At 41.1% G+C, this 23,255-nt stretch overlaps 4 protein-coding genes and 1 long non-coding RNA gene across 11 annotated transcripts; 2 read left to right on the forward strand and 3 right to left on the reverse strand.

Annotated features, from left to right (window-relative positions):
• Window positions 1–281: 281 nt before the first annotated feature.
• On the reverse strand, window positions 282–2,171 carry rhno1 (RAD9-HUS1-RAD1 interacting nuclear orphan 1). The gene is made up of 3 exons (XM_040035556.1): window positions 1,987–2,171; window positions 1,660–1,847; window positions 282–1,500 (listed from the first exon to the last, which is right to left on the reverse strand). The coding sequence occupies exons 2-3, from the start codon at window positions 1,822–1,824 to the stop codon at window positions 778–780; spliced, it is 888 nt and encodes a 295-aa protein (XP_039891490.1). The 5' UTR covers window positions 1,825–1,847; window positions 1,987–2,171; the 3' UTR covers window positions 282–777.
• Window positions 2,172–2,272: 101 nt separating this feature from the next.
• LOC120735831 (forkhead box protein M1-like) lies at window positions 2,273–7,511 on the forward strand. Of its 5 annotated transcripts, none has more exons than XM_040035536.1 (9): window positions 2,273–2,450; window positions 2,770–3,236; window positions 3,356–3,504; window positions 3,744–3,935; window positions 4,022–4,150; window positions 4,408–4,467; window positions 4,912–4,960; window positions 5,084–5,256; window positions 5,471–7,511. In XM_040035536.1, the coding sequence occupies exons 2-9, from the start codon at window positions 2,828–2,830 to the stop codon at window positions 6,290–6,292; spliced, it is 1,983 nt and encodes a 660-aa protein (XP_039891470.1). In that variant the 5' UTR covers window positions 2,273–2,450; window positions 2,770–2,827; the 3' UTR covers window positions 6,293–7,511. The 5 variants fall into 5 exon arrangements, with proteins under 5 accessions (XP_039891470.1, XP_039891468.1, XP_039891472.1 ...); XM_040035534.1 differs by having other exon boundaries at window positions 2,788–3,236; XM_040035537.1 differs by lacking the exon at window positions 2,273–2,450 and adding an exon at window positions 2,460–2,630.
• On the reverse strand, window positions 4,318–13,199 carry LOC120735838. The gene is made up of 2 exons (XR_005696357.1): window positions 13,153–13,199; window positions 4,318–5,846 (listed from the first exon to the last, which is right to left on the reverse strand). It is a non-coding gene; the product is annotated as an uncharacterized LOC120735838 (long non-coding RNA).
• LOC120735832 (forkhead box protein M1-like) lies at window positions 9,380–14,266 on the forward strand. Of its 3 annotated transcripts, none has more exons than XM_040035539.1 (9): window positions 9,383–9,583; window positions 9,828–10,300; window positions 10,393–10,523; window positions 10,759–10,950; window positions 11,037–11,165; window positions 11,419–11,478; window positions 11,890–11,938; window positions 12,062–12,234; window positions 12,777–14,266. In XM_040035539.1, the coding sequence occupies exons 2-9, from the start codon at window positions 9,868–9,870 to the stop codon at window positions 13,590–13,592; spliced, it is 1,983 nt and encodes a 660-aa protein (XP_039891473.1). In that variant the 5' UTR covers window positions 9,383–9,583; window positions 9,828–9,867; the 3' UTR covers window positions 13,593–14,266. The 3 variants fall into 3 exon arrangements, with proteins under 3 accessions (XP_039891476.1, XP_039891473.1, XP_039891474.1); XM_040035540.1 differs by having other exon boundaries at window positions 9,387–9,583; window positions 9,828–10,270; XM_040035542.1 differs by lacking the exon at window positions 11,419–11,478 and having other exon boundaries at window positions 9,380–9,583.
• Window positions 14,259–22,322, reverse strand: si:ch73-352p4.8 (cystine/glutamate transporter). Its single transcript, XM_040035545.1, has 12 exons — window positions 22,036–22,322; window positions 16,996–17,122; window positions 16,801–16,916; window positions 16,582–16,707; window positions 16,411–16,510; window positions 16,185–16,229; window positions 15,962–16,085; window positions 15,756–15,859; window positions 15,578–15,674; window positions 15,103–15,252; window positions 14,837–15,014; window positions 14,259–14,609 (listed from the first exon to the last, which is right to left on the reverse strand). The coding sequence occupies exons 1-12, from the start codon at window positions 22,259–22,261 to the stop codon at window positions 14,545–14,547; spliced, it is 1,458 nt and encodes a 485-aa protein (XP_039891479.1). The 5' UTR covers window positions 22,262–22,322; the 3' UTR covers window positions 14,259–14,544.
• Between the last annotated feature and the right edge of the window lie 933 nt (window positions 22,323–23,255).

Consider the following 23,255-nt stretch of genomic DNA (forward strand, 5'->3'; position numbering starts at 1 on the left):
GCTGATGCTCATCTTTCGTTTCAGAAGGGATGCATCCAGGGATCAGCACAGCTTTTTTAGGGTCAACACTTTTAGGGTCAACACTTTTAGTGTGACGTCTTGACTTACCAAGAGCCAATCACAATCTGGGATGTTGTCTCAATAAATGGAATGCTAGAAGAAGGGATAAAAATGCAGAGCAATCCCAGGTGTAGGGTTCACAGGAAGCCTGAGAGATTACTCAATAATCAATAATTTAGCTTTCTCTTTCCTCTTAAACATTTATTTTATGCCTGTTTTTAAATTGCACAGCAGAATCATTAAAAACAATCTTAAATGGCCCTTCAGAAGACCAGTCGTTAGATCACACAGTTAACTTGAGTACTTATTTTGTGCCTCTTAATTTTTGGATATTTCAGTTAAAGTTAATATAGATTAAACATTCTTCCATATGCCTGCTATCAAAATCCATTAGCATATGAATAACAATCCAGATATGTTGCCACAAGTGAGGATTAAATCTACTGTATATAACATAATTTATAAAAACAGTACAGTATCATTAGAATCTGTCTGTCACAAGACAGATTGATTTTAATATCACACCCATTAAACTAATTTACTAAAGTTATATTTTAAACTCATGCATAAAAATGTTGTTCAGAGGGGGTTCATAACAGACTTTGTCAGACGTGGCATTATGATGTTTAGAACTGCAACAATTAGTCAATTAACCAATAAACAGGAAATTAATCTGCAGCTATTATGAGAATACAGACAAATCTTACAATCTCTACATCAACTTTGAATTAAAGCATCTGCCTCAGAGAGATGGCCCCTCTGTTTTAACAACACCATCAAGTTCTTTCTTCTTCTCCATGTCACCTTCATTCCATAGTCCCTCTCTGGCGTGTCAGCCACCAAAATGTCAGGTGACTCATTAGATGGAGGCGTACACGGCTGAGCCAGCAGAAAATGTCCACAGGGGGTAGACGGAGAAATGTTCCTTTCCTCCATTGCTTTCGGAGTGTCCACATCAGGAGGTGGACAGACACTGCTGACTTCAGTGGTGCTAAACTCTTCACAGGGAAGTGTTGAAGCACAGACTGCTGGAATTCTGCATCTCTCTGACACTTGCACAGATGGTCTGTCAGGTTCAGCCAAACATCTTTGGTGGGATGAAGTGTCGTCTGAGAATGTTTCAGCGCTCTTTTTTCTTACTGAGGCAAACTGTTCCTTTGGTAGGTTAGAGCGCTGTGCAGCTGAAACTGTCCTTCTCTTTTCGGCAGGTTTCCTTCCCACATGAGTACTCTCTATAGCTTTCTTCTTGGAGATCCCCTTTGGTTGCTGAGTTTGGTCTTTTGACCCTGTTTTAAACAGTAATTGGGGGAATTTGCAGACACTATTTTTCCTGGACAGCTGACTGCAGCTATCCAAGATGCTTGTGGCAGACTGACACTTTCTCCTCCCTCGTCTCACTGGAGGTGCAGTTGCAACTGAAATGTCAAATTGTGGCCTAACCTGAAATATTAAAGGCAAATTAAACAAAATAATCTATGTAGTCATATGTGAAAATTATTATATGAAATTCTAGCATATGAAGATCAGGTTTATGTTCAGAAATAATTTTTAAGCAAAACATAGCCCACACCACTTTAAAAAGTATTCATTACAGCTTACCCAGGAATTAAGAGCTGAGCTGCTCTGTGCTTCTGCCTCTGTGAAGAAATCTCTGGCATTGAGTGCTGCTCGGATTTCGGGCACATTTTGGAGTTTGGCTCCACACAAAGGCCGCTCCAAGAATTGCAGCGAAGGCTTTGCTGTCTTTGTAACTTTTCTGGGCATTAAGATAAATCATCACTGAACACCTGGTGGAATAAAAACACGATCAACTGAGGCATCAAATGTCCGCAAATAACCAGATGTTGCTACCAAACCAAAACTATATTCGGTTACTACCAAACCGAATATACTCGCTCGTGGGTGCTAAGACGACATTAAACTTACCTTAATGTGCGTATTTGCATACAATAAATACTTATATCAAAAGTTAGTTTTTAGTGTAAATTGTCTTTTCTCTGCCTGCTTTGTTTTCATCTTTTTGTTGCTTTTTGTTTGTTATTTCCCGGGTCTTCTTCCCCTTCTTCTTTTTGGTTAGGTTGGGGCTTGACAAACCACCTCATATGTGCATTACTGCCATCTACCGTGGCCATTGTATTTTCTGATTGGTTCTAGTGACGTCGCTATCCTATCTGCTATTGGTTCAAAAATTTCACGTGATCAAAGTGACGGGAGGCCGCACCCACAGCGCCAAAATTCAAAATCGCGTGTGAATCGTATTGACGTCATGTAAATAACATTAAATAAAAGACTGTTTTAGATGTTTTCGGTTATTTTAAACACGAATATGAACCATTACTGGTTGGACTCAAGATAAACGGAATCTTCTGAAACTTCGCAGTAATATGAAGGTCAGGTTTTTTGCCGTTTGTTGGAGCAGTGTAGTGAACTAGGCACCTTGCTAACGTAGCTTAGCAGACTACCTCAGCGTACGCTAGCGTTAGCTTTTATCGTCAGGTGCAAGAAAACCTAACGCTGGAAAAATTGAATTTGTTTAGGTATAACGACACAAATCAGTTGCTGACTTTAATGTAAGTTATATGCTAATGTTTCAATAATTGTCGAAATGGTTAGGGGTCCAAACGTTTCTCGAGTCCCGTAGCTATTATATAACGTTACTGTTTACTCTTGTTGTAACTGTTAATCTTCGTTGTTCATTCTCATTTGTAGTTTTGTGTGTGTGTGCAGAATACCCCTGAACAACTTGGCACATTTCAATGATCTGACCATGAGACGGAGCCCGAGGAGACCCCTGATTCTTAAAAGAAGAAAACTGCCTTTTCATCAAAATGCGACGGATTCACAGCCTGGAGAATCAGGCTCCAAAGAACCGTCAAAACCAGCTGCCGCTCAGAGCTTTTCTGATGGTATCCGCATCATGGACCATCCATCCAAGTCTGATACTCAGGTGGTTGTCATTCCGGAAAAAGCAAATCTTCAAAGTGTTATTGGGGCCCTCACAGCTAAAGGCAAGGAATGTGGTGCCCAGGGCCCAAACAAGTTCATTCTTCTGAATGGAGGTGGGAGTGGCAACAAGTGGGACTATGGACTTGATTCTCAGTCTGCTGCTGAAGCGGTTGCTACAAGAAGTACAGAAGGACATACAGTTAAAGCTGAAACTACAAGCAATTTCCCAGGTGACAAATTTCTAACTGAAATTAAATAATAATTTAAAGGGGTTTTTTTTATGTTTAGGATAATGCTTAATGTATAAGTGTGGAATTCAGTGCTTTTTTCCCTCTCTGTCTGATACTAGTGAATAAGGATGTAAAATGCGGTCCATTGGATGACAGCCTTACCAACATTCAGTGGTTGGGTAAGATGAGCACATGTGCCTTGGAGCCAAATTCTACAAAGCAGCCCAGCAGCAAGGAGAACCAAAAACCTTTACCACAGACCTTTCAGGTTCAGTGCTTTTTCTTGTCACTTACCTGCCTTGTTTTATTTTTTTTGGGGGGGGGGGGGGCATACTTTTCTGAAGGCAACATTGACCCCAGACATACTGCTACATGTTCCCTAAACACCCTTTCTTGACAAGTTGGTCACAGCTGGGATTTGCAATAACAGCAATAGTAGTCTGATTGCAGAAAATAGTTACACTGTCAGATTTATTGACTGTTGTTTGTTTGTTTTTTGTCATATAGGCACACAATACACATACCAGTGCAGAAGCACCTCAGCAAGCCATTTCAGAGAGGCCACCATACTCCTACATGGCCATGATCCAGTTTGCTATCAATAGCAGAAAGAACAGGAGGATGACCCTCAAAGAGATTTACATGTGGATTGAGAACAACTTCCCTTACTATAGAGATGTGGCCAAACCAGGCTGGAAGGTACTTCAGAGCTGCTGAAAGTGTGATATGTTCACAGCTCTGCAGCAAGCAGCAGTTTTCAAATACTTTTTCATTTATAATTGCAGAATTCCATCCGCCATAACCTCTCTCTGCATGACATGTTCATTCGTGAAACGTCTCCAGATGGTAAAATGTCTTTCTGGACTATCCGACCTGAAGCCAATCGATGCCTCACACTTGATCATGTGTACAAGGTGAGTGCAGCTGACTCGTTGCTTTTACATCGGTCATATCTGGGAACATTTGTGGTACTTGGCCTGAATGTTTTGTTGCAAGAATGCTTGTTAAATGCTTATTGTTTTACCTTGTGTTTATATAATGATTTTGCTTGGATCCTTGTCTTTCAATTGTTTGTTTTTTTATGGCTGACACCTTGAGAGTGTTTTGAGATTCCTCATGTTGTTTTTCATCTTATTTTCCCCCTAATCTCACTTCACATCTCTCTCTGTAGCCGGGCTGTGATCCAGTGACTGCCACTGTTCCTGTGCCAATGCTTTTACTGGCTAATCAAGTAAGACTGATTTACCCCCCCTTTTTTTTTTTTTTTTTTTTTTTTTTGTAGTTCTTCAGGAGCCATCTTTAAATCGCACTCAGGCAGCAGTAAGCCGAGAAGGGCCAGAAAAATCTGAACGTTCATGAATCTATTTGTCACCAGACTTTCAGACCCACAGAGTGTAGCTACACCTGTTTTTGTTGCAGGAGGAGACGAGAGCAGCAGGGAAGCAGAGAGGCTGAAGTCAGTCTGAAAGGCTAATGTGCTTTAAGAGCACTTGTTTCTTCTAATGTCTGGTATCCATACAACCATAAAACTTTTATTCCTCTCATATCGGTAAAGATGTAGGGTCGGCTATGAAGGGCCAAATTTTGGACAGAACGCCAAGTTACAGTGTTGGTAGGTGGCAGCACAGTAAGGCTCCTAACTGATATAATTTCTGTCTCATCTTACTTTTCACAGCACCAAAAGAGGACACTTCCAGATGCAAGAAAAACACCAACTAGCTCTGGTGAGTTAAAAGAAATGTATGAGTTGTTTTATCAATTTGAGACTTGAGAAAAGTCAGAGGTTGGCAAATTGCTGTTTAGTTTGGAAATGTGTAGTGCAATGTTGATGTGTTTTCTGTGTTCAGAGAGAAAGATGAAACCTCTTCTGCCTCGAACCGATTCATACTTGGTGCCCATACAGCTCCCCGTCACTCCTTCTGTCTATCTGCCATCCACTTCTACCCCTTTTCCTCCGCCCTGCTCCCAGCAGAAGGGGAACAATTCACGAGGAACAAAGAGAGTCCGCATAGCACCGAAGGTAATGAATTTCTCATATATTTCAGCTTTTTAAAAATGTGTTGTTGTTGTTGTTGTTTTACTTCATAAGCTATGCAAGTTGCAAACTGCTTTTCAAAACAAGTATTTATTGGAACTCCCTAGAGTTTACATTGACAACATTATGTGCATAGAGATGAGTATGAACTTCGCCCATACCACTAAGATTTTAATGGGAATGGTTGCATGTCTGACAGGTGACACAAACTGATTCCCCAGCTGTGATGATATCTCCTCAGAAGAATACGGACTTTAAGGTAGAAGTGAAGGAGGAGCTGGTATGTGTTCCAATTAAATGCGAGACCCCCAAAGCTCCTCCAAAGAGACAAGCCAGCAGCTCACGGCGCAAACAGCGTTTGGTTCTCTCTGTGAATGAAGAGCCTGTTCTCCTCTGCCACGAAAGTAATTTCTTTGACTCTGGCGTAGCCTCCGATGCTTCGACATTCCAGGACAATCCACATATTGAGCTGGATGAAGACAAGCACGGACAGGAAAGCCCAGATAGGGAGTTCTCATTCAAAACCCCGATAAAAAGTAGCAGCCATTTGACCTCATCCACCCCCAGCAAGCCACCTTCTTATGTTGCACTTGAGTCTTGGAAAGTGACCCCAGTGGGCAAAGGAAGCCAAAATATTCTGGACTTCAGCCCTATTCGTACACCAGGCGGTCCCACAGATACTCCACAACACGACTACACCACCTTCAGCTTCAGCAGCACTCCCTTTAAAGACTTGCTTCTGTTTAACTCCCCAAGAGAGCTGCTCACATCTGCTCCCTCCAGAGTGACCGGACCAGCAGAGTCGCCCACCGAATGCCTCAAAAGTAGCTGCTCCAGAGAGCTTCTGCAGGGAGGCGGTTCCACAGCAGCCAATCGCTCAATCACAGAGGGCCTCGTCTTGGATACCATGAACGACAGCCTGAGCAAGATATTGGTGGATATTAGCTTTTCTGGTCTGGATGATGACGACCTTGGTATGGCGAACATCAGCTGGTCTGAGTTCATCCCTCAGTTGAAATAGCCAGAGGGCCGAAACACATTCTATGGCTAAGCAGTGTCACCTGTTTCTTTTTCCCTTATTTTTTTTCTTTGTGTAAACACTACATGATTAGGCCCACACCAAAGCAGCAAGACAGAAACAAATCTAGATCTGACACTATTTAAACCATCCAAACTGTCCATATTGAAGAGGATTTCTCTCAATAGAAAGCGAGGCTGTTGATGTAGGAAGAAATTTCTAGTGCTTTAGAGTGCTCTGATTTACTTTGGTTGTCAAATATTCAGAAGCATATCTATGATTATACCAAAACAACTTCAAATAAAGCCCACTTGATGCTGCCATTTTAAACTTCTTATTGGAGACTTATTCGGACCTCCTTTTTGCAGTAGTTTAGGAGCTTTTAACTTCAAGTTTCTTTTACATTTGCTTTGCTGCTGGAGGGTTCTGGCTACCACATGAGGGGGGAAATGTAACATTGATAAATAGATTACAGGGATGCTTCAGTCTCAATTACTGTTTGATGGTTTTACCTTCTCTGAGTTTTTCATTCATTGGATCAATCAATAATTGCCGCGGTGTCACTTCTTTTTCTTTGAATTTCTTCACATATTTGGGCCTCTTTGTGTTTTATGGTTTTCCTTATTTGTGTTATTTGTCTGTCTTCTTGAAGAACATGCATAAGAAGAGAAATATGTAAGTGTATATGTATGTTGATTTGCACATTTTAATATATAATTTAGCTTCTACACAAATTTTAAAGTATGTGATATTTTCTGATCAGCCAGCAAGATGCTTCACTGCAGTTTGAGTCAGCGTCTTAGAGCTGACTTAGAATAATAGATTGTGATGGAGGATTGCTAGTAATAGGCCTTGACAAATAGCACTAACAGGGATAGGACTGTTTCTTTATTTAACTGTAGAACTGTCTTTATCACATGACTTCATAAATTCTCACAGTAATTGTCCTTGTGTATGCTAATATCACTCATTTTCAGGGCACCTTTAACCTACAAAAAATGCATGCAGTGACTTCATTCACACAGTCTTGGAGTTTAATATTCACTGTAGTTTTTGCAGCCCCAACTCTGGAGGATAAATACCTGTTTTTAAAGATGCCACAAAGTGTTGCATACCTATGACTTCATTAGTCCTTTGTTGATGTGAAACTTGATGGTTTAGTGAGGTTTTGCCGTGCATTGAGGTATTTCTGTTTATATTTCATTAAAGGTGTAAACTATCATAGATTGTCTGTTCAAAAATGTTTAATTCCTTGTTAGTGACGGTACTGAATCATGCAATTTGGGTAAAATTGATTTTATTCTAAACTCACCACATGAAAATGGTAGTTTGTAATATTTTTTTAAACAAATGACATCATTTACCCATTTTTGTCCAAATAAGCAATTTCATGTAATGTTCTTAGTTTCCAATAGGACCGTATAATGGCTTACCGCATTCCAATGGACCAAAAGAATGACACGATGTTGACACAGGTTTGATCTTGAGGTTCTCAGATAATAGTTTGTTTGTGCATGATTCTGCAGCACAAATATGTATTTGCAAGACAAACTGAAATAATTACGATGTATCAAACAGCAAATGCTAAAAGCACCTTTACTCTTGTATTTTTAATTTTAAAAAAAAGATACCATACCCAAAATATTAACTCTTGGAAAAAAAAAAAAAAAAAACCTCACAGGACATTTTGCAGAGTTCGCAGCTGCAACGCAAACAGCAACAAACACTTTGTAGTTCTGTCCTGGAGTTTATGCAGGTGCAGTCAGTGCTACTGCTACAAGTAAGCCTAACACCTTCCAGATCAATTTTTTCTGGCAAGAAGGGCTGGCAACTGAGTGAAGGAAAAACCAGCTTGGCCAGTTGCAACAGAGGAAGATTTTGTTGTCTGTCTTTGCCTTCGCCAAAACTACGACGCCAATATCCCACATCCCAAAGCAATGCAGGAATGGGCTTATTTTGACAACAACACACAGGGAACCAGCAGTCAGTGATGGGGAATAGAGGAAGCCTGAAGCAAGAAGCAATCCTGGACTGCACAATTGAATAGTGTGGATGACCTAGACAGGATGTTGGCACCTTGAGTTGCTGGAGGAAAACTAGCTGCTGGGTGCTGGCTTTTTTCTATAGTCTCCTGGATGTCTTGAAATACAATGTCTTTGTCCCTTGGAAACCACTTCACAGGAGTTGGTGGAGTCTAAAACCTAATGATCCTGGAAAAGCTGGGACGCATGCTGGTGACCTCAGCCACGGGGGGGAATCAGAATAAAAGTTTGGTTTTTATGGCAAGGACTGATGCCAGTTTGAAAAATCAAATGGAAATTGTTTTAACATATATTCATTTTATAGCATTTTCTAAATGTAAACAGGAGGTGGCCACTTTTGGCCATGAACATGCTGAGTGGGAGTTTTTCTGCTTTTCTGTGCAAAAAAAAAAAAGTATGATGACTATATAATCATTGATACTGTTAATTATTGATATACATCTAACTGCAATCATGGGGGGAAAAGAAATCAGATTGTATGTATTATTTGGGGAAAATAGTCATTTTATTATTTTATCTTTTTGTAGATCATTACAATTATGTGATCTAACTGGTATTGAAAGGGTTGAAATTCTGAATTTGAATGAAATTTTGGTTTTCATGACCAGAACTGATGCTAATTTAAAAAATCAAGTCGGTCAAAGTGGAAAAATATTTATATATATATATTAATTTGATAGTATTTTATAAACCTAAACAAAAGGTGGCCATTTTGGCCACGAATAAGCTGAGTGGGAGTTTTAATTGGTTCGCTTTCCATGCACAAAAATAACAATTCATAATAATCGATGTTGCTGTTAATCGATTTCATGTCCCAGACTCTACCATTAATAATACAAGAAAATCCAGTAGCAATGCGAATAAATGAAATGGTGAGTTTTGAGGTTGTCTTCCAACAAGTACATTGTACAAACAAACTGTTTTTTTAAAGGTTAAAATGTAAAAGAAAAAAGAAAAAAAGGAATGACTATTTTATATTTATGAAAAGAACGGATGTTAGTTAAAAACTTTATGCAGTAAAAATAGCAACAACCCCCCATAAAAATAATAAAAATTACACACCTAATTTATTGGTGGATACTTTTTGCAACGAACAAGCTGAAAGGATTGTGATTTTGAACAAACCCAGAAGGTTAAAAACATTAGCTAACGTCTGTTGTTCGAGAAGCTGGAAATGGTCCGGAAACATCACTAACTGAAGAAAATCAGCCGCTTAAGTGAGGAGTTCAAGATATAAAAGACAAGAAAAAAGGTGCGGACCTTGGTTTTACCTAGATAACATTTAACCCGTTTAGTGTACGATTTATTATGATCAGTATTTGAGCTAAATCGGGGAGTTTTCCCGAGATGATCTAAACTTATTTGCTGTGAACGATGGCTAACGCCAGTAACTGACTTGATAATTTCCATCTCCCAGCGAAACGTTACCGTTACTGTTAACTCTTGTTGTAACAGTTAATCTCCGTTGTTCAGGCTCGTTTGTGGTTTTTGTGCAGAATACCTCTGAACAACTTGGCACATTTCAATGATCTGACCATGAGACGGAGCCCGAGGAGACCCCTGATTCTCAAAAGAAGAAAACTGCCTTTTCATCAAAATGCGACGGATTCACAGCCTGGAGAATCAGGCTCCAAAAAACCGTCAATACCAGCTGCTGTTCAGAGCTTTCCTGGTGGTATCCGCATCATGGACCATCCATCCAAGTTTGATACTCGGTTGGTATACTTTCCCGAAACAGCAGATCTTCAAAGTGTTATTGGGGCCCTCACAGCTAAAGGCAATGAGTGTGGTGCCCAGGGCCCAAACAAGTTCATTCTTCTGAGTGGGAGTGGCAACAAGTGGGACTATGGAGCTGATCCTCAGTCTGCTGCTGAAGCGGCTGCTACAAGGAGTACAGAAGGACATAAAGTCAAAGCTGAAACTACACGCAGTTTCCCAGGTGACAAACTCCTAACTGAAATTAAACCATGTACGGAAAAAAATATTTTTTGTAATGTTTAGGATAATACTTAAAGTATAAGTGTGGAATTTAGTGCTTGTTTTTCCTCTGTCTGATACTAGGGAATAAGGATGTCAATTACAGTCCTTTAGATGACAGCCTTGGTAGGATGAGCACATGTGCCTTGGAGCCAAATTCTACAAAGCAGCTCAGCAGCAAGGAGAACCAAAACCCTTTACTACAGACTTTTCAGGTTCAGAGCTTTTTCTTGTTAACTGCTTTTTTTTTCTTTGCCCTTTATGTGCCGACACAAACTTGTCTGAAGGCAACATTAACCCCAGACATGTTGCTACATGTTCCCTAAACACCCTTTCTTAACCAGTTGGTCATGACTGTGATTTATAATGACAGCAATAGTAGTCTGATTACAGAAAATAGTTACACTGTCAGGTTTATTGACTGTTGTTTGTTTGTTTTTTGTCATATAGGCACACAATACACATACCAGTGCAGAAGCTCCTCAGCAAGCCATTTCAGAGAGGCCACCATACTCCTACATGGCCATGATCCAGTTTGCTATCAATAGCAGAAAGAACAGGAGGATGACCCTAAACGAGATTTACATGTGGATTGAGAACAACTTCCCTTACTATAGGGATGTGGCCAAACCAGGCTGGAAGGTACTTCAGAGCTGCTGAAAGTGTGATATGTTCACAGCTCTGCAGCAAGCAGCAGTTTTCAAATACTTTTTCATTTATAATTGCAGAATTCCATCCGCCATAACCTCTCTGTGCATGACATGTTCATTCGTGAAACGTCTCCAGATGGTAAAATGTCTTTCTGGACTATCCGACCTGAAGCCAATCGATGCCTCACACTTGATCATGTGTACAAGGTGAGTGCAGCTGACTCGTTGCTTTTACATCGGTCATATCTGGGAACATTTGTGGTACTTGGCCTGAATGTTTTGTTGCAAGAATGCTTGTTAAATGCTTATTGTTTTACCTTGTGTTTATATAATGATTTTGCTTGGATCCTTGTCTTTCAATTTTTTTTTCATGGCTGACACCTTGAGAGTGTTTTGAGATTCCTCATGTTGTTTTTCATCTTATTTTCCCCCTAATCTCACTTCACATCTCTCTCTGTAGCCGGGCTGTGATCCAGTGACTGCCACTGTTCCTGTGCCAATGCTTTTACTGGCTAATCAAGTAAGACTGATTTAGCCCCTTTCTTTTTTCTTTTCTTTTAGTTCTTCAGGAGCCATCTTCAAGTCACAACCTCAGAAAAATCTGAACGTTCATGAATCTATTTGTCACCAGACTTTCAGACCCACACAGTGTAGCTACACCTGTTTTTGTTGCAGGAGGAGACGAGAGCAGCAGGGAAGCAGAGAGGCTGAAGTCAGTCTGAAAGGCTAATGTGCTTTAAGAGCACTTGTTTCTTCTAATGTCTGGTATCCATACAACCATAAAACTTTTATTCCTCTCATATCGGTAAAGATGTAGGGTCGGCTATGAAGGGCCAAATTTTGGACAGAACGCCAAGTTACAGTGTTGGTAGGTGGCAGCACAGTAAGGCTCCTAACTGATATAATTTCTGTCTCATCTTACTTTTCACAGCACCAAAAGAGGACACTTCCAGATGCAAGAAAAACACCAACTAGCTCTGGTGAGTTAAAAGAAATGTATGAGTTCTTTTATAAATTTGAGACTTGAGAAAAGTCAGAGGTTGGCAAATTGCTGTTTAGTTTGGAAATGTGTAGTGCAATGTTGATGTGTTTTCTGTGTTCAGAGAGAAAGATGAAACCTCTTCTGCCTCGAACCGATTCCTGCTTAGTGCCCATACAGCTCCCCGTCACTCCTTCTGTCTACCTGCCATCCACTTCTACCCCTTTTCCTCCGCCCTGCTCCCAGCAGAAGGGGAACAATTCACGAGGAACAAAGAGAGTCCGCATAGCACCGAAGGTAATGAATTTCTGATATATTTCAGTGTTTTATTTCAGCATGGTGGTTAGCACTGTTGCCTCACAGCAAGAAGGCCCTGAGTTCAATTCCACCATCAGGCCGGGGTCTTTCTCCCCGTGTTTGCATGGGTTATCCCCAGGTACTCCGGCTTCCTCCCACAGTCCAAAGACATGCAGTTACTGGAGATAGGTTAATTGGAAACATTAAATTGCCCATAGGTGTGAATGTGAGCGCGAATGGTTGTCTTTGTCTATGTGCTCTTTGACAGACTGGCTACCTGTCCAGGGTGTCCCATGCCTCTCGCCCTAAGACAGCTGGGATAGGCTCCAGTGACCCTGAAAAGGATAAGCGGAAGCAAATGGATGAAAAACGTGTTGTTGTTGTTTTACTTCATAAGCTATGCAAGTTGCAAACTGCTTTTCAAAACAAGTATTTATTGGAACTCCCTAGAGTTTACATTGACAACATTATGTGCATAGAGATGAGTATGAACTTCACCCATACCACTAAGATTTTAATGGGAATGGTTGCATGTCCGACAGGTGACACAAAGTGATTCCCCAGCTGTGATGATCTCTCCTCAGAAGAATACGGACTTTAAGGTAGAAGTGAAGGAGGAGCTGGTATGTGTTCCAATTAAATGCGAGACCCCCAAAGCTCCTCCAAAGAGACAAGCCAGCAGCTCACGGCGCAAACAGTGTTTTGTTCACCCTGTGAATGAAGAGCCTGTTCTCCTCTGCCACGAAAGTAATTTCTTTGACTCTGGCGTAGCCTCCGATGCTTCGACATTCCAGGACAATCCACATATTGAGCTGGATGAAGACAAGCATAGTCAGGAAAGCCCAGATAGGGAGTTCTCATTCAAAACCCCGATAAAAAGTAGCAGCCATTTGACCTCATCCACCCCCAGCAAGCCACCTTCTTATGTTGCGTCTTTTAAAGTGACCCCGGTAGACAAAGGAAGCCGAAATATTCTACACTTGAGCCCTATTCGTGCAACGGGTGGTCCCACAGATACTCTACAACACGACTACACCACCTTCAGCTTCAGCAGCACTCCCTTTAAAGACTTGCCTCTGTTTAACTCCCCAAGAGAGCTGCTCACATCTGCTCCCTCCAGAGTGACCGGACCAGCAGAGTTGCCCACCGAATGCCTCAAAAGTAGCTGCTCCAGAGAGCTTCTGCAGGGAGGCGGTTCCACAGCAGCCAATCGCTCAATCACAGAGGGCCTCGTCTCGGATACCATGAACGACAGCCTGAGCGATTTATTGTTGGATGTTAGCTTCTCTGGTCTGGATGATGACGACCTTGGTATGGCGAACATCAGCTGGTCTGAGTTCATCCCTCAGTTGAAATAGCCAGAGGGCCGAAACACACTCTATGGCTAAGCAGTGTCACCTGTTTCTTTTTCCTTTTTTTTTCTTTGTGTAAACACTACATGATTAGGCCCACACCTAATTGATTTGCACATTTTAATATATAATTTAGCTTCTACACAAATTTTAAAGGATATATTTTCAAGATGCTTCACTGCAGTTTGAGTCAGCGTCTTAGAGCTGACTTAGAATAATAGATTGTGATGGAGGATTGCTAGTAATAGGCCTTGACAAATAGCACTAACAGGGACAGGACTGTTTCTTTATTTAACTGTAGGACTTTCTTTATCACATGACTTCATAAATTCTCACAGTAATTGTCCTTGTGTATGCAGGAGTGAAATGTTGTGGTTTCTAGCAGTTTTCAGACCTTGTACCTGACTAAACTCTGTGTTTCTAAGACAACAATCAATGTGTTGGTGCCTCATATAACATGAAGATTTTTTACTTATGTTTTTGGGTATAAGCAAACTTTGATCTTTTGTCTTGCTCAGATCAAATTTAATTCATGTGTAGAGACAAGGCGTAATTTCTACACCCTGAAATATTCTTCAATACAGCAATGAACCCTTTTGCACATAGCGTATTTTATTTGAAAACCTGTGTAGCAAGACTGCTTATTTCTGATTATATTTCAATAAAGGTTTAAACTATCATAGGTTGTCTGTTCAAAAATGTCATTTTAACTAACGTTTCAAAATGAACATTTTGAGTGCATCTTTGAAACTTTAAGTACTTTTTTTGTAAGGTCTCTGGTATAAACACTACATACTTGCATAATTGATGCAGTTAGTTTCTCTAAACACGTGGCTCTTTATATAAAAGTAGTACAAAATGGAACATTTGTTTAAACTGTTAAAAATGTCTTTTTAATGTTTTGTCCAGGTAGTATCCGTGTAGTCTGCAAGTAGAATGCAGGATGCCTCTTGGGTCTTCAGTAAGTGTGGACTTCCTGTTGAGCCACTTCTAGAAGGATCTGTAGCTGTTTGCTGCAGTAGTCTGGGAGAATTGAGGAAAGTCAGAATTAGTTTGTTCACTACAAGCAACTGAATTTCTCGATTTCACTCATCCTCTTCCTTCTTAACAAAAACAAGCAGGATTATATGATCATTTGACACTACCAAAGATGCCTATGTTTAATATTAAAAATAGAGCCACTAAATTCAGTCCCATGACGAAAACTATCATGTTAATACATTCTGAAGAAGAATATTGGTACAACTTACCAAATATGCGCCTGCATCTACGGGGCAAACGAAAGCGGTAGACAGTAACATAGTAAATTGGGACACCAGTCAGTGTTAGAGCACAACTTTGTCCTGTGTTCCAGGGGTCAGAGTAAAGAGACAGACCCACAATGAAGAAGGAGACCATTGTGAAGGTGATTCCAATGACCAAGGGCACCTTCACATTACAACAAATAAAACAAGTTGGTCAGCGTAGTGTGCAGCAGTAAGATAAAGGGAGGTTTTTTTGAGTTCAGTATGCTAACCTTAAAAGGTCTTGGGTGGAGAGGAAAACGATATCGATGTATGAGCATCCCCAAGGTTACCAAGGCGATGAAGAACCAGCGTGAAAAGGATGCAAAGTTGAGGAGCTGGTAAATCTCTCCAGTGATTAACATGAAAATTACCAAGGGGTACTAAAGGGACACAGGGACACAAGCAAGATAGTTATAAAGCCACTATTTTAAGAGTATCACATTATATCTCTTTGTCAGACCCTGTGCAACCCCTCATTCCTTTAGATCTGGATTAAGGCTTTGTGTTTCCCATTTTCAACCAGCCTCTTTATCCTGTGCCTGGATCCTATTGTTATTATTCATATGACATGGATAAACTTAATACAAATAAAATGTTATAATTGTTTTACTGCGTATTCTCAATTTTAATAATGCAACATAATAAATAGAATAAGTCATCTATTTATTTGTTTAGATTGCTTCAGCTGTTTTAAAAGTAGTTTACCAGGAACAACACAGCAGGTAAAGGTGTGTGTCTGCGGATGTGAATCATGGAAAAGATGGTTGGCCAGTGGCCTTCCCTGGCTCCCACAAACAGCATCCTGCAACACAGAGCTCTCATTAGAATTCAGGCACACACACAAAAAAATGACAATACTAAACCTTTATGGTCCTCAGATTACCTAGGTGCCCCAAAGAAGCCACCGTTAAGTGCTCCAAGGCAAGATATGGCAACAAGAACGGGGATCACAGGAGCCAACCCCTGAAAAGCACGGTTGGCAAATGTCTGCAGAGGCACAAACAGCAGATCAGACCAACAGTGACATACCACATTTACTCTAGTTTTTCCTTTTTTTTAATGATACATAAAGCAAGAAATAGAACTGACCACAGCCACAGCATCTGACAGAAGCACCTCAGCGGGAGTCATCATGGTGTAGTAGGCCACATTAACAAGCACATAAAAGACTGTCACTGCCACAATGGACAAGATTATTGCCAGTGGCATGTTTCTGATAAAGCGGGATACACACAGAGAGATATAACAGCAGGAGGCAACTTGGTTTTCAAAAAAAACGACAGACTATAGCAGATGTTTCATGCTAAAATACCTATTAGGGTTTGTGACTTCTTCTGTGATAAAGTTCAAATTAAACCTAGAGGAAAAGAGAAACCCAAGACTCAGGCATAAAGCTTTGATTGTTAGTTACAGTACATACATTGTCATGTAATGTATGGTTCTTTTCACTATTACTGGGGGAAAGAGTTTTGAATACCGTGTGATACACAGTAAAATACATTGAATTTGCACTGATCCTCAAACCACTGTACACTTACCATCCACCATAGGCATAGAGGCCGCTATAGAAGGCCAGTGGCAACTTATCCAGTGTTAACAAATCAACCTCGAAACCATTCTGGAAATTTTCTGTCTTCCCTGCAAAGACAGAGAGAATAAATGAGCTGAATACCAACTCTGTCTTAGGTTTAACAATTAGGTGCTCTCACCTTTGGCCAGTGCAATGAACCCTGGGACGATGATGAGGGCCAGGGCAAACATCTTAATGAAAGTCAAGGCGACTTGAGTGCGAAAGGCCATGTTCACACTCCAGCAATTGATGGCTACGACAAACGCTGAAGCGACACAAAGACAAAGAACTGGTTAAAGATATGTGTTGTTCTACACATAAAGTGCTCCAGACACAGATGAGTTATAAAAGCACTCACTCACTCCAAGGATACTGACAAGTCTGATGAGCACTATGGGAGCAGCACAGGGTGTGAAGAATGGCTCCACCACATAACGACCAAAGGCAAGGGAGACATAAGACGCAACAGATGGCCTAGAGGTGGACAATATCTTTGTGAGTATTATGTTTGAGGCAGTTTAATTTTTTTTTTTAGAACCAGTAAAAACCATACCTGATGAATGCAAACTCAACCCAGAGTCGTAGGAAGGCAGGCAGAGGCCCCAAAGTCTCCAGCAGGTATGTGTAGTGACCCCCTGATTTTGTAAAAGTGGTGCTCAGTTCTGCATAACAGAGGGCTCCTAATAGGCCAGAGGCAGAGCAGAGTTTTGGAGAAATAAGAGTATGACTTTTACTTTATAATTATTAAATGGCAAAATTTTTAGAATGTCTTTTAAGTAGTTTTAAAAGCTACTTTCAGCTTCCCCTTATTTACAACAGTGAAAAAAAAGGTAAATGGCCTGTACAGGGAGTGCAGAATTATTAGGAAAGTTGTATTTTTGAGGAATAATTTTATTATTGAACAACAACCATGTTCTCAGTGAACCCAAAAAACTCATTAATCAAATTAATCAAATCAATTAATCAAAGCTGAATGTTTTTGGAAGTAGTTTTTAGTTTGTTTTTAGTTTTAGCTATTTTAGGGGGATATCTGTGTGTGCAGGTGACTATTACTGTGCATAATTATTAGGCAACTTAACAAAAAACAAATATATACCCATTTCAATTATTTATTTTTACCAGTGAAACCAATATAACATCTCCACATTCACAAATATACATTTCTGACATTCAAAAACAAAACAAAAACAAATCAGCGACCAATATAGCCACCTTTCTTTGCAAGGACACTCAAAAGCCTGCCATCCATGGATTCTGTCAGTGTTTTGATCTGTTCACCATCAACATTGCGTGCAGCAGCAACCACAGCCTCCCAGACACTGTTCAGAGAGGTGTACTGTTTTCCCTCCTTGTAAATCTCACATTTGATGATGGACCACAGGTTCTCAATGGGGTTCAGATCAGGTGAACAAGGTGGCCATGTCATTAGTTTTTCTTCTTTTATACCCTTTCTTGCCAGCCACGCTGTGGAGTACTTGGACGCATGTGATGGAGCATTGTCCTGCATGAAAATCATGTTTTTCTTGAAGGATGCAGACTTCTTCCTGTACCACTGCTTGAAGAAGGTGTCTTCCAGAAACTGGCAGTAGGACTGGGAGTTGAGCTTGACTCCATCCTCAACCCGAAAAGGCCCCACAAGCTCATCTTTGATGATACCAGCCCAAACCAGTACTCCACCTCCACCTTGCTGGCGTCTGAGTCGGACTGGAGCTCTCTGCCCTTTACCAATCCAGCCACGGGCCCATCCATCTGGCCCATCAAGACTCACTCTCATTACATCAGTCCATAAAACCTTAGAAAAATCAGTCTTGAGATATTTCTTGGCCCAGTCTTGACGTTTCAGCTTGTGTGTCTTGTTCAGTGGTGGTCGTCTTTCAGCCTTTCTTACCTTGGCCATGTCTCTGAGTATTGCACACCTTGTGCTTTTGGGCACTCCAGTGATGTTGCAGCTCTGAAATATGGCCAAACTGGTGGCAAGTGGCATCTTGGCAGCTGCACGCTTGACTTTTCTCAGTTCATGGGCAGTTATTTTGCGCCTTGGTTTTTCCACACACTTCTTGCGACCCTGTTGACTATTTTGAATGAAACGCTTGATTGTTCGATGATCACGCTTCAGAAGCTTTGCAATTTTGAGACTGCTGCATCCCTCTGCAAGATATCTCACTATTTTTGACTTTTCTGAGCCTGTCAAGTCCTTCTTTTGACCCATTTTGCCAAAGGAAAGGACGTTGCCTAATAATTATGCACACCTGATATAGGGTGTTGATGTCATTAGACCACACCCCTTCTCATTACAGAGATGCACATCACCTAATATGCTTAATTGGTGTAGGCTTTCGAGCCTATACAGCTTGGAGTAAGACAACATGCATGAAGAGGATGATGTGGACAAAATACTCATTTACCTAATAATTCTGCACTCCCTGTATTTATATAGCGCTTTACTAGTCCCTAAGGACCCCAAAGCGCTTTACATATCCAGTCATCCACCCATTCACACACACATTCACACACTGGTGATGGCAAGCTACATTGTAGCCACAGCCACCCTGGGGCGCACTGACAGAGGCGAGGCTGCCGGACACTGGCGCCACCGGGCCCTCTGACCACCACCAGTAGGCAATGGGTGAAGTGTCTTGCCCAAGGACACAATGACCGAGACTGACAGTGCTGCAGGTAGCTCCACATGTTTGATTTGGCAGGTTTTTCATGCACCACATGCCATTCTTGATGCAACCCTAAATGGATTTGTGTCTCTTTCCAGGACTGAACTGGGCTGTCCACTTGTGCAATCATGACACCAACATAAATCTAGCTTTTTACTATTGTGGGATTATAATATTATTTTATGCCATGTTAGACCCTAATTAAAGATTGTGAATTATTATGTAGTTTTAGTTTGCATTATTCTCCTGAATTAGAAGAAGGTGATAACTATTGCATTTGTTAAACTGATTTGCATTACATTAGACTGCTGATTTATTGTGAATGAATGATATTGTTTCATGATGCATTATACTGCTGAGTTATAAGAAATACTGTTCGCAGAAAGTCATCGCCTTATCTGTCTGATTAGAAGAGAACAGAACATACTGGAGAGGTTTTCTGCCCCATCTCAGCAGGAGCAGATAAACAGGGAGTCAAGGTCGTAGCTTAGGCGCTGTGTGAGAGAAAGCATGTGAATGTTTAGGCTTTTATGATTAGGTGGTCAATGGTCACTTTATCGTCCCTAACGGGAAATTGATTTGCAGTATGTCCGTACAAACAAACAGACAACCAACACATCACATACACTCACCAAGATAATATAATACAGTGGGGCAAAAAAGTATTTAGTCAGCCACCGATTGTTCAAGTTCCCCCACCTAAAATGATGACAGAGGTCAGTAATTTGCACCAGAGGTACACTTCAACTGTGAGAGACAGAATGTGAAAAAAAAAATCCATGAATCCACATGGTAGGATTTGTAAAGAATTTATTCGTAAATCAGGGTGGAAAATAAGTATTTGGTCAATAACAAAAATACAACTCAATACTTTGTAACATAACCTTTGTTGGCAATAACAGAGGTCAAACGTTTACTATAGGTCTTTACCAGGTTTGCACACACAGTAGCTGGTATTTTGGCCCATTCCTCCATGCAGATCTTCTCGAGAGCAGTGATGTTTTGGGGCTGTCGCCGAGCAACACGGACTTTCAACTCCCGCCACAGATTTTCTATGGGTTGAGGTCTGGAGACTGGCTAGGCCACTCCAGGACTTTCAAATGCTTCTTACAGAGCCACTCCTTTGTTGCCCGGGCGGTGTGTTTTGGATCATTGTCATGTTGGAAGACCCAGCCTCGTTTCATCTTCAAAGTTCTCACTGATGGAAGGAGGTTTTGGCTCAAAATCTCACGATACATGGCCCCATTCATTCTGTCCTTAACACGGATCAGTCGTCCTGTCCCCTTGGCAGAAAAACAGCCCCATAGCATGATGTTTCCACCCCCATGCTTCACAGTAGGTATGGTGTTCTTGGGATGCAACTCAGTATTCTTCGTCCTCCAAACACGACGAGTTGAGTTTATACCAAAAAGTTCTACTTTGGTTTCATCTGACCACATGACATTCTCCCAATCCTCTGCTGTATCATCCATGTGCTCTCTGGCAAACTCAGACGGGCCTGGACATGCACTGGCTTCAGCAGCGGAACACGTCTGGCACTGCGGGATTTGATCCCTGCCGTTGTAGTGTGTTACTGATGGTGACCTTTGTTACTTTGGTCCCAGCTCTCTGCAGGTCATTCACCAGGTCCCCCCGTGTGGTTCTGGGATCTTTGCTCACCGTTCTCATGATCATTTTGACCCCACGGGATGAGATCTTGCGTGGAGCCCCAGATCGAGGGAGATTATCAGTGGTCTTGTATGTCTTCCATTTTCTGATGATTGCTCCCACAGTTGATTTTTTCACACCAAGCTGCTTGCCTATTGTAGATTCACTCTTCCCAGTCTGGTGCAGGTCTACAATACTTTTCCTGGTGTCCTTCGAAAGCTCTTTGGTCTTGGCCATGGCGGAGTTTGGAGTCTGACTGTGGACAGGTGTCTTTTATACAGATGATGAGTTCAAACAGGTGCCATTCATACAGGTAATGAGTGGGGGACAGAAAAGCTTCTTACAGAAGACGTTACAGGTCTGTGAGAGCCAGAGATTTTCCTTGTTTGAGGTGACCAAATACTTATTTTCCACCCTAATTTACGAATAAATTCTTTACAAATCCTACCATGTGAATTCATGGATTTTTTTTTTCACATTCTGTCTCTCACAGTTGAAGTGTACCTCTGGTGCAAATTACTGACCTCTGTCATCATTTTAAGTGGGGGAACTTGCACAATCGGTGGCTGACTAAATACTTTTTTGCCCCACTGTATAAGCCTGATAAAACAACCTAGATTTTTAATCAAAAAAGTGCAATGTGCAATGGCAACAACACTTATGGTTTAGTGTTATTAACTATGATAATAGCACAAGGTACAAAAGACAGTCTATGTCTCTTTGTCTTCACTGCAGGCACTTTATAACGACGACCTGATGGAAGCAGTTGAAAATCATTAAAGAGAGGATGATCTGAACACAACAGGACAGAGCTTGCCTTCCTCAGCACCTGCCTGTTATAAAAGTCCACAAGCTGGACCTGAGACCTCCCTGAAATCTTGCCAGACACTTTAACCAGGTTGTTAAGTCTGGTCTTATTATTCAGGGACATATTACCGTACCAAGCAATGATACAGAAGGTTAAAACAGATTCAATAAAACTTTTATAAAAAAGAGTCATCATTTCAGATGAAACATTAAAACCTCTCAACCTCCTTAAAAAGTACAGTCTTTGTTGAACCTTTTTCACTGTAGCAGCAAGATGTGACTCAAAGGACAGAGTCTTATCAAGAACAACCCCCAAATACTTATAACTGTCCACCAGTTCAATGGCTGCCCCATTTACCACTATTTACTCATAAAACACATTGTTTCTCATATTTGACACTTAAGTGCACAGAACAATAGCAGGAAAAAGGTAGAACAAAAACAGACATCAGCTGAAATGTCATTCATCTTACCAAAGAGAGAAAGGACGCCACATAGCACCCACACCAGCAGAGATAACCCCACGCTGCCACTGTTCATCAGGACTCCTTTCGGTGCAATGAAAATCCCACTGCCCACCACAGTCCCAATGATGAAGGACACGGCAGGCAGCAGTCCGATCTGCCTCCGAAGGAACACCACTTCATGTCTCTTATCCATCTCGTTATTTCCCCTTTTCTTTATCCTGGTCCTCCCCATTTCTCTCTGTGGCTGTAGGTCACAGGGTGAATGTGGACACTGTGGCAGGAAGAAACAGCACAGGCTGTAACAACACTCCCACCCCCCAATCCTGTCTGTTTTTTCACCACTCATTGGCTCATACCCCACCCGCCCAGGCTGAGCTGGGAACAAAGCCAGCAGTCGTCCAAACTTAAGCAACAATTAACACTGTACACTGTGGATGTGCGGATGGATGTGTGTACAGCTTGGAAGAGGCCCTGTGGGTTCAGACGGAGACAGGTCAGGGTGCTGTGGAGGCAGCTGCGTAGACTGCAGGAGGGCTACTTTCAACAAAATCTACACAGACTAAAATCTGTCCTGTCAAGCTATTTTACACAGTGTACATACACGTTTTACGCAAAAACTAAAAATGATATGAGACAACAGAAAAACAAAAAAATGACAGAGGCCACTTTATTAATATTCCTTACTTACACTTGAGTGGCCACTGCATGGATGTCAGCTTCACTTTATCAGCAGGAGCTCTGCTTGTTAACATTCCTCTACACACAGCACACATCAAGTTCTTTCTGTCAAGATTCATGACGAGTGAATGACTGCATCTGCACTCAGAACTCCTCTCACTCAGATAATGCAAATATGGATGCATTCAAAATGCAGTCAGACTGAGAAACATTTCTAGTATATCATTTGTAAAATGTTCAGCATAATCAAAACTTTTTTTCAAATAACAATTTATGTGTAAAAGTTGTCCATGCACTAATGATTTCTCCTCCACTCAATTCAATTACTTAAAAGGTTTGATTGCTATAGTCAATTATTTTGCATTTTTACACATGATTTTATGAGAATGTGTTATGGTTTCCAGTGACTGTGTGACCAATAACAGTGGGAAGGTGTAGTTAGAATAGGGCATGATGGTTAACACTTGAGTCTTGTCATAGTTCATAAAAGACAAGAATTCAGGTTACATAAGACATGCTATTCATTCATATTTTACAGCAATTAACCA

This window comes from Simochromis diagramma, unplaced genomic scaffold, assembly GCF_900408965.1.
Source record: "Simochromis diagramma unplaced genomic scaffold, fSimDia1.1 OVJJ01000816.1, whole genome shotgun sequence".
In the NCBI taxonomy this organism is placed as follows: Eukaryota; Metazoa; Chordata; class Actinopteri; order Cichliformes; family Cichlidae; genus Simochromis; species Simochromis diagramma.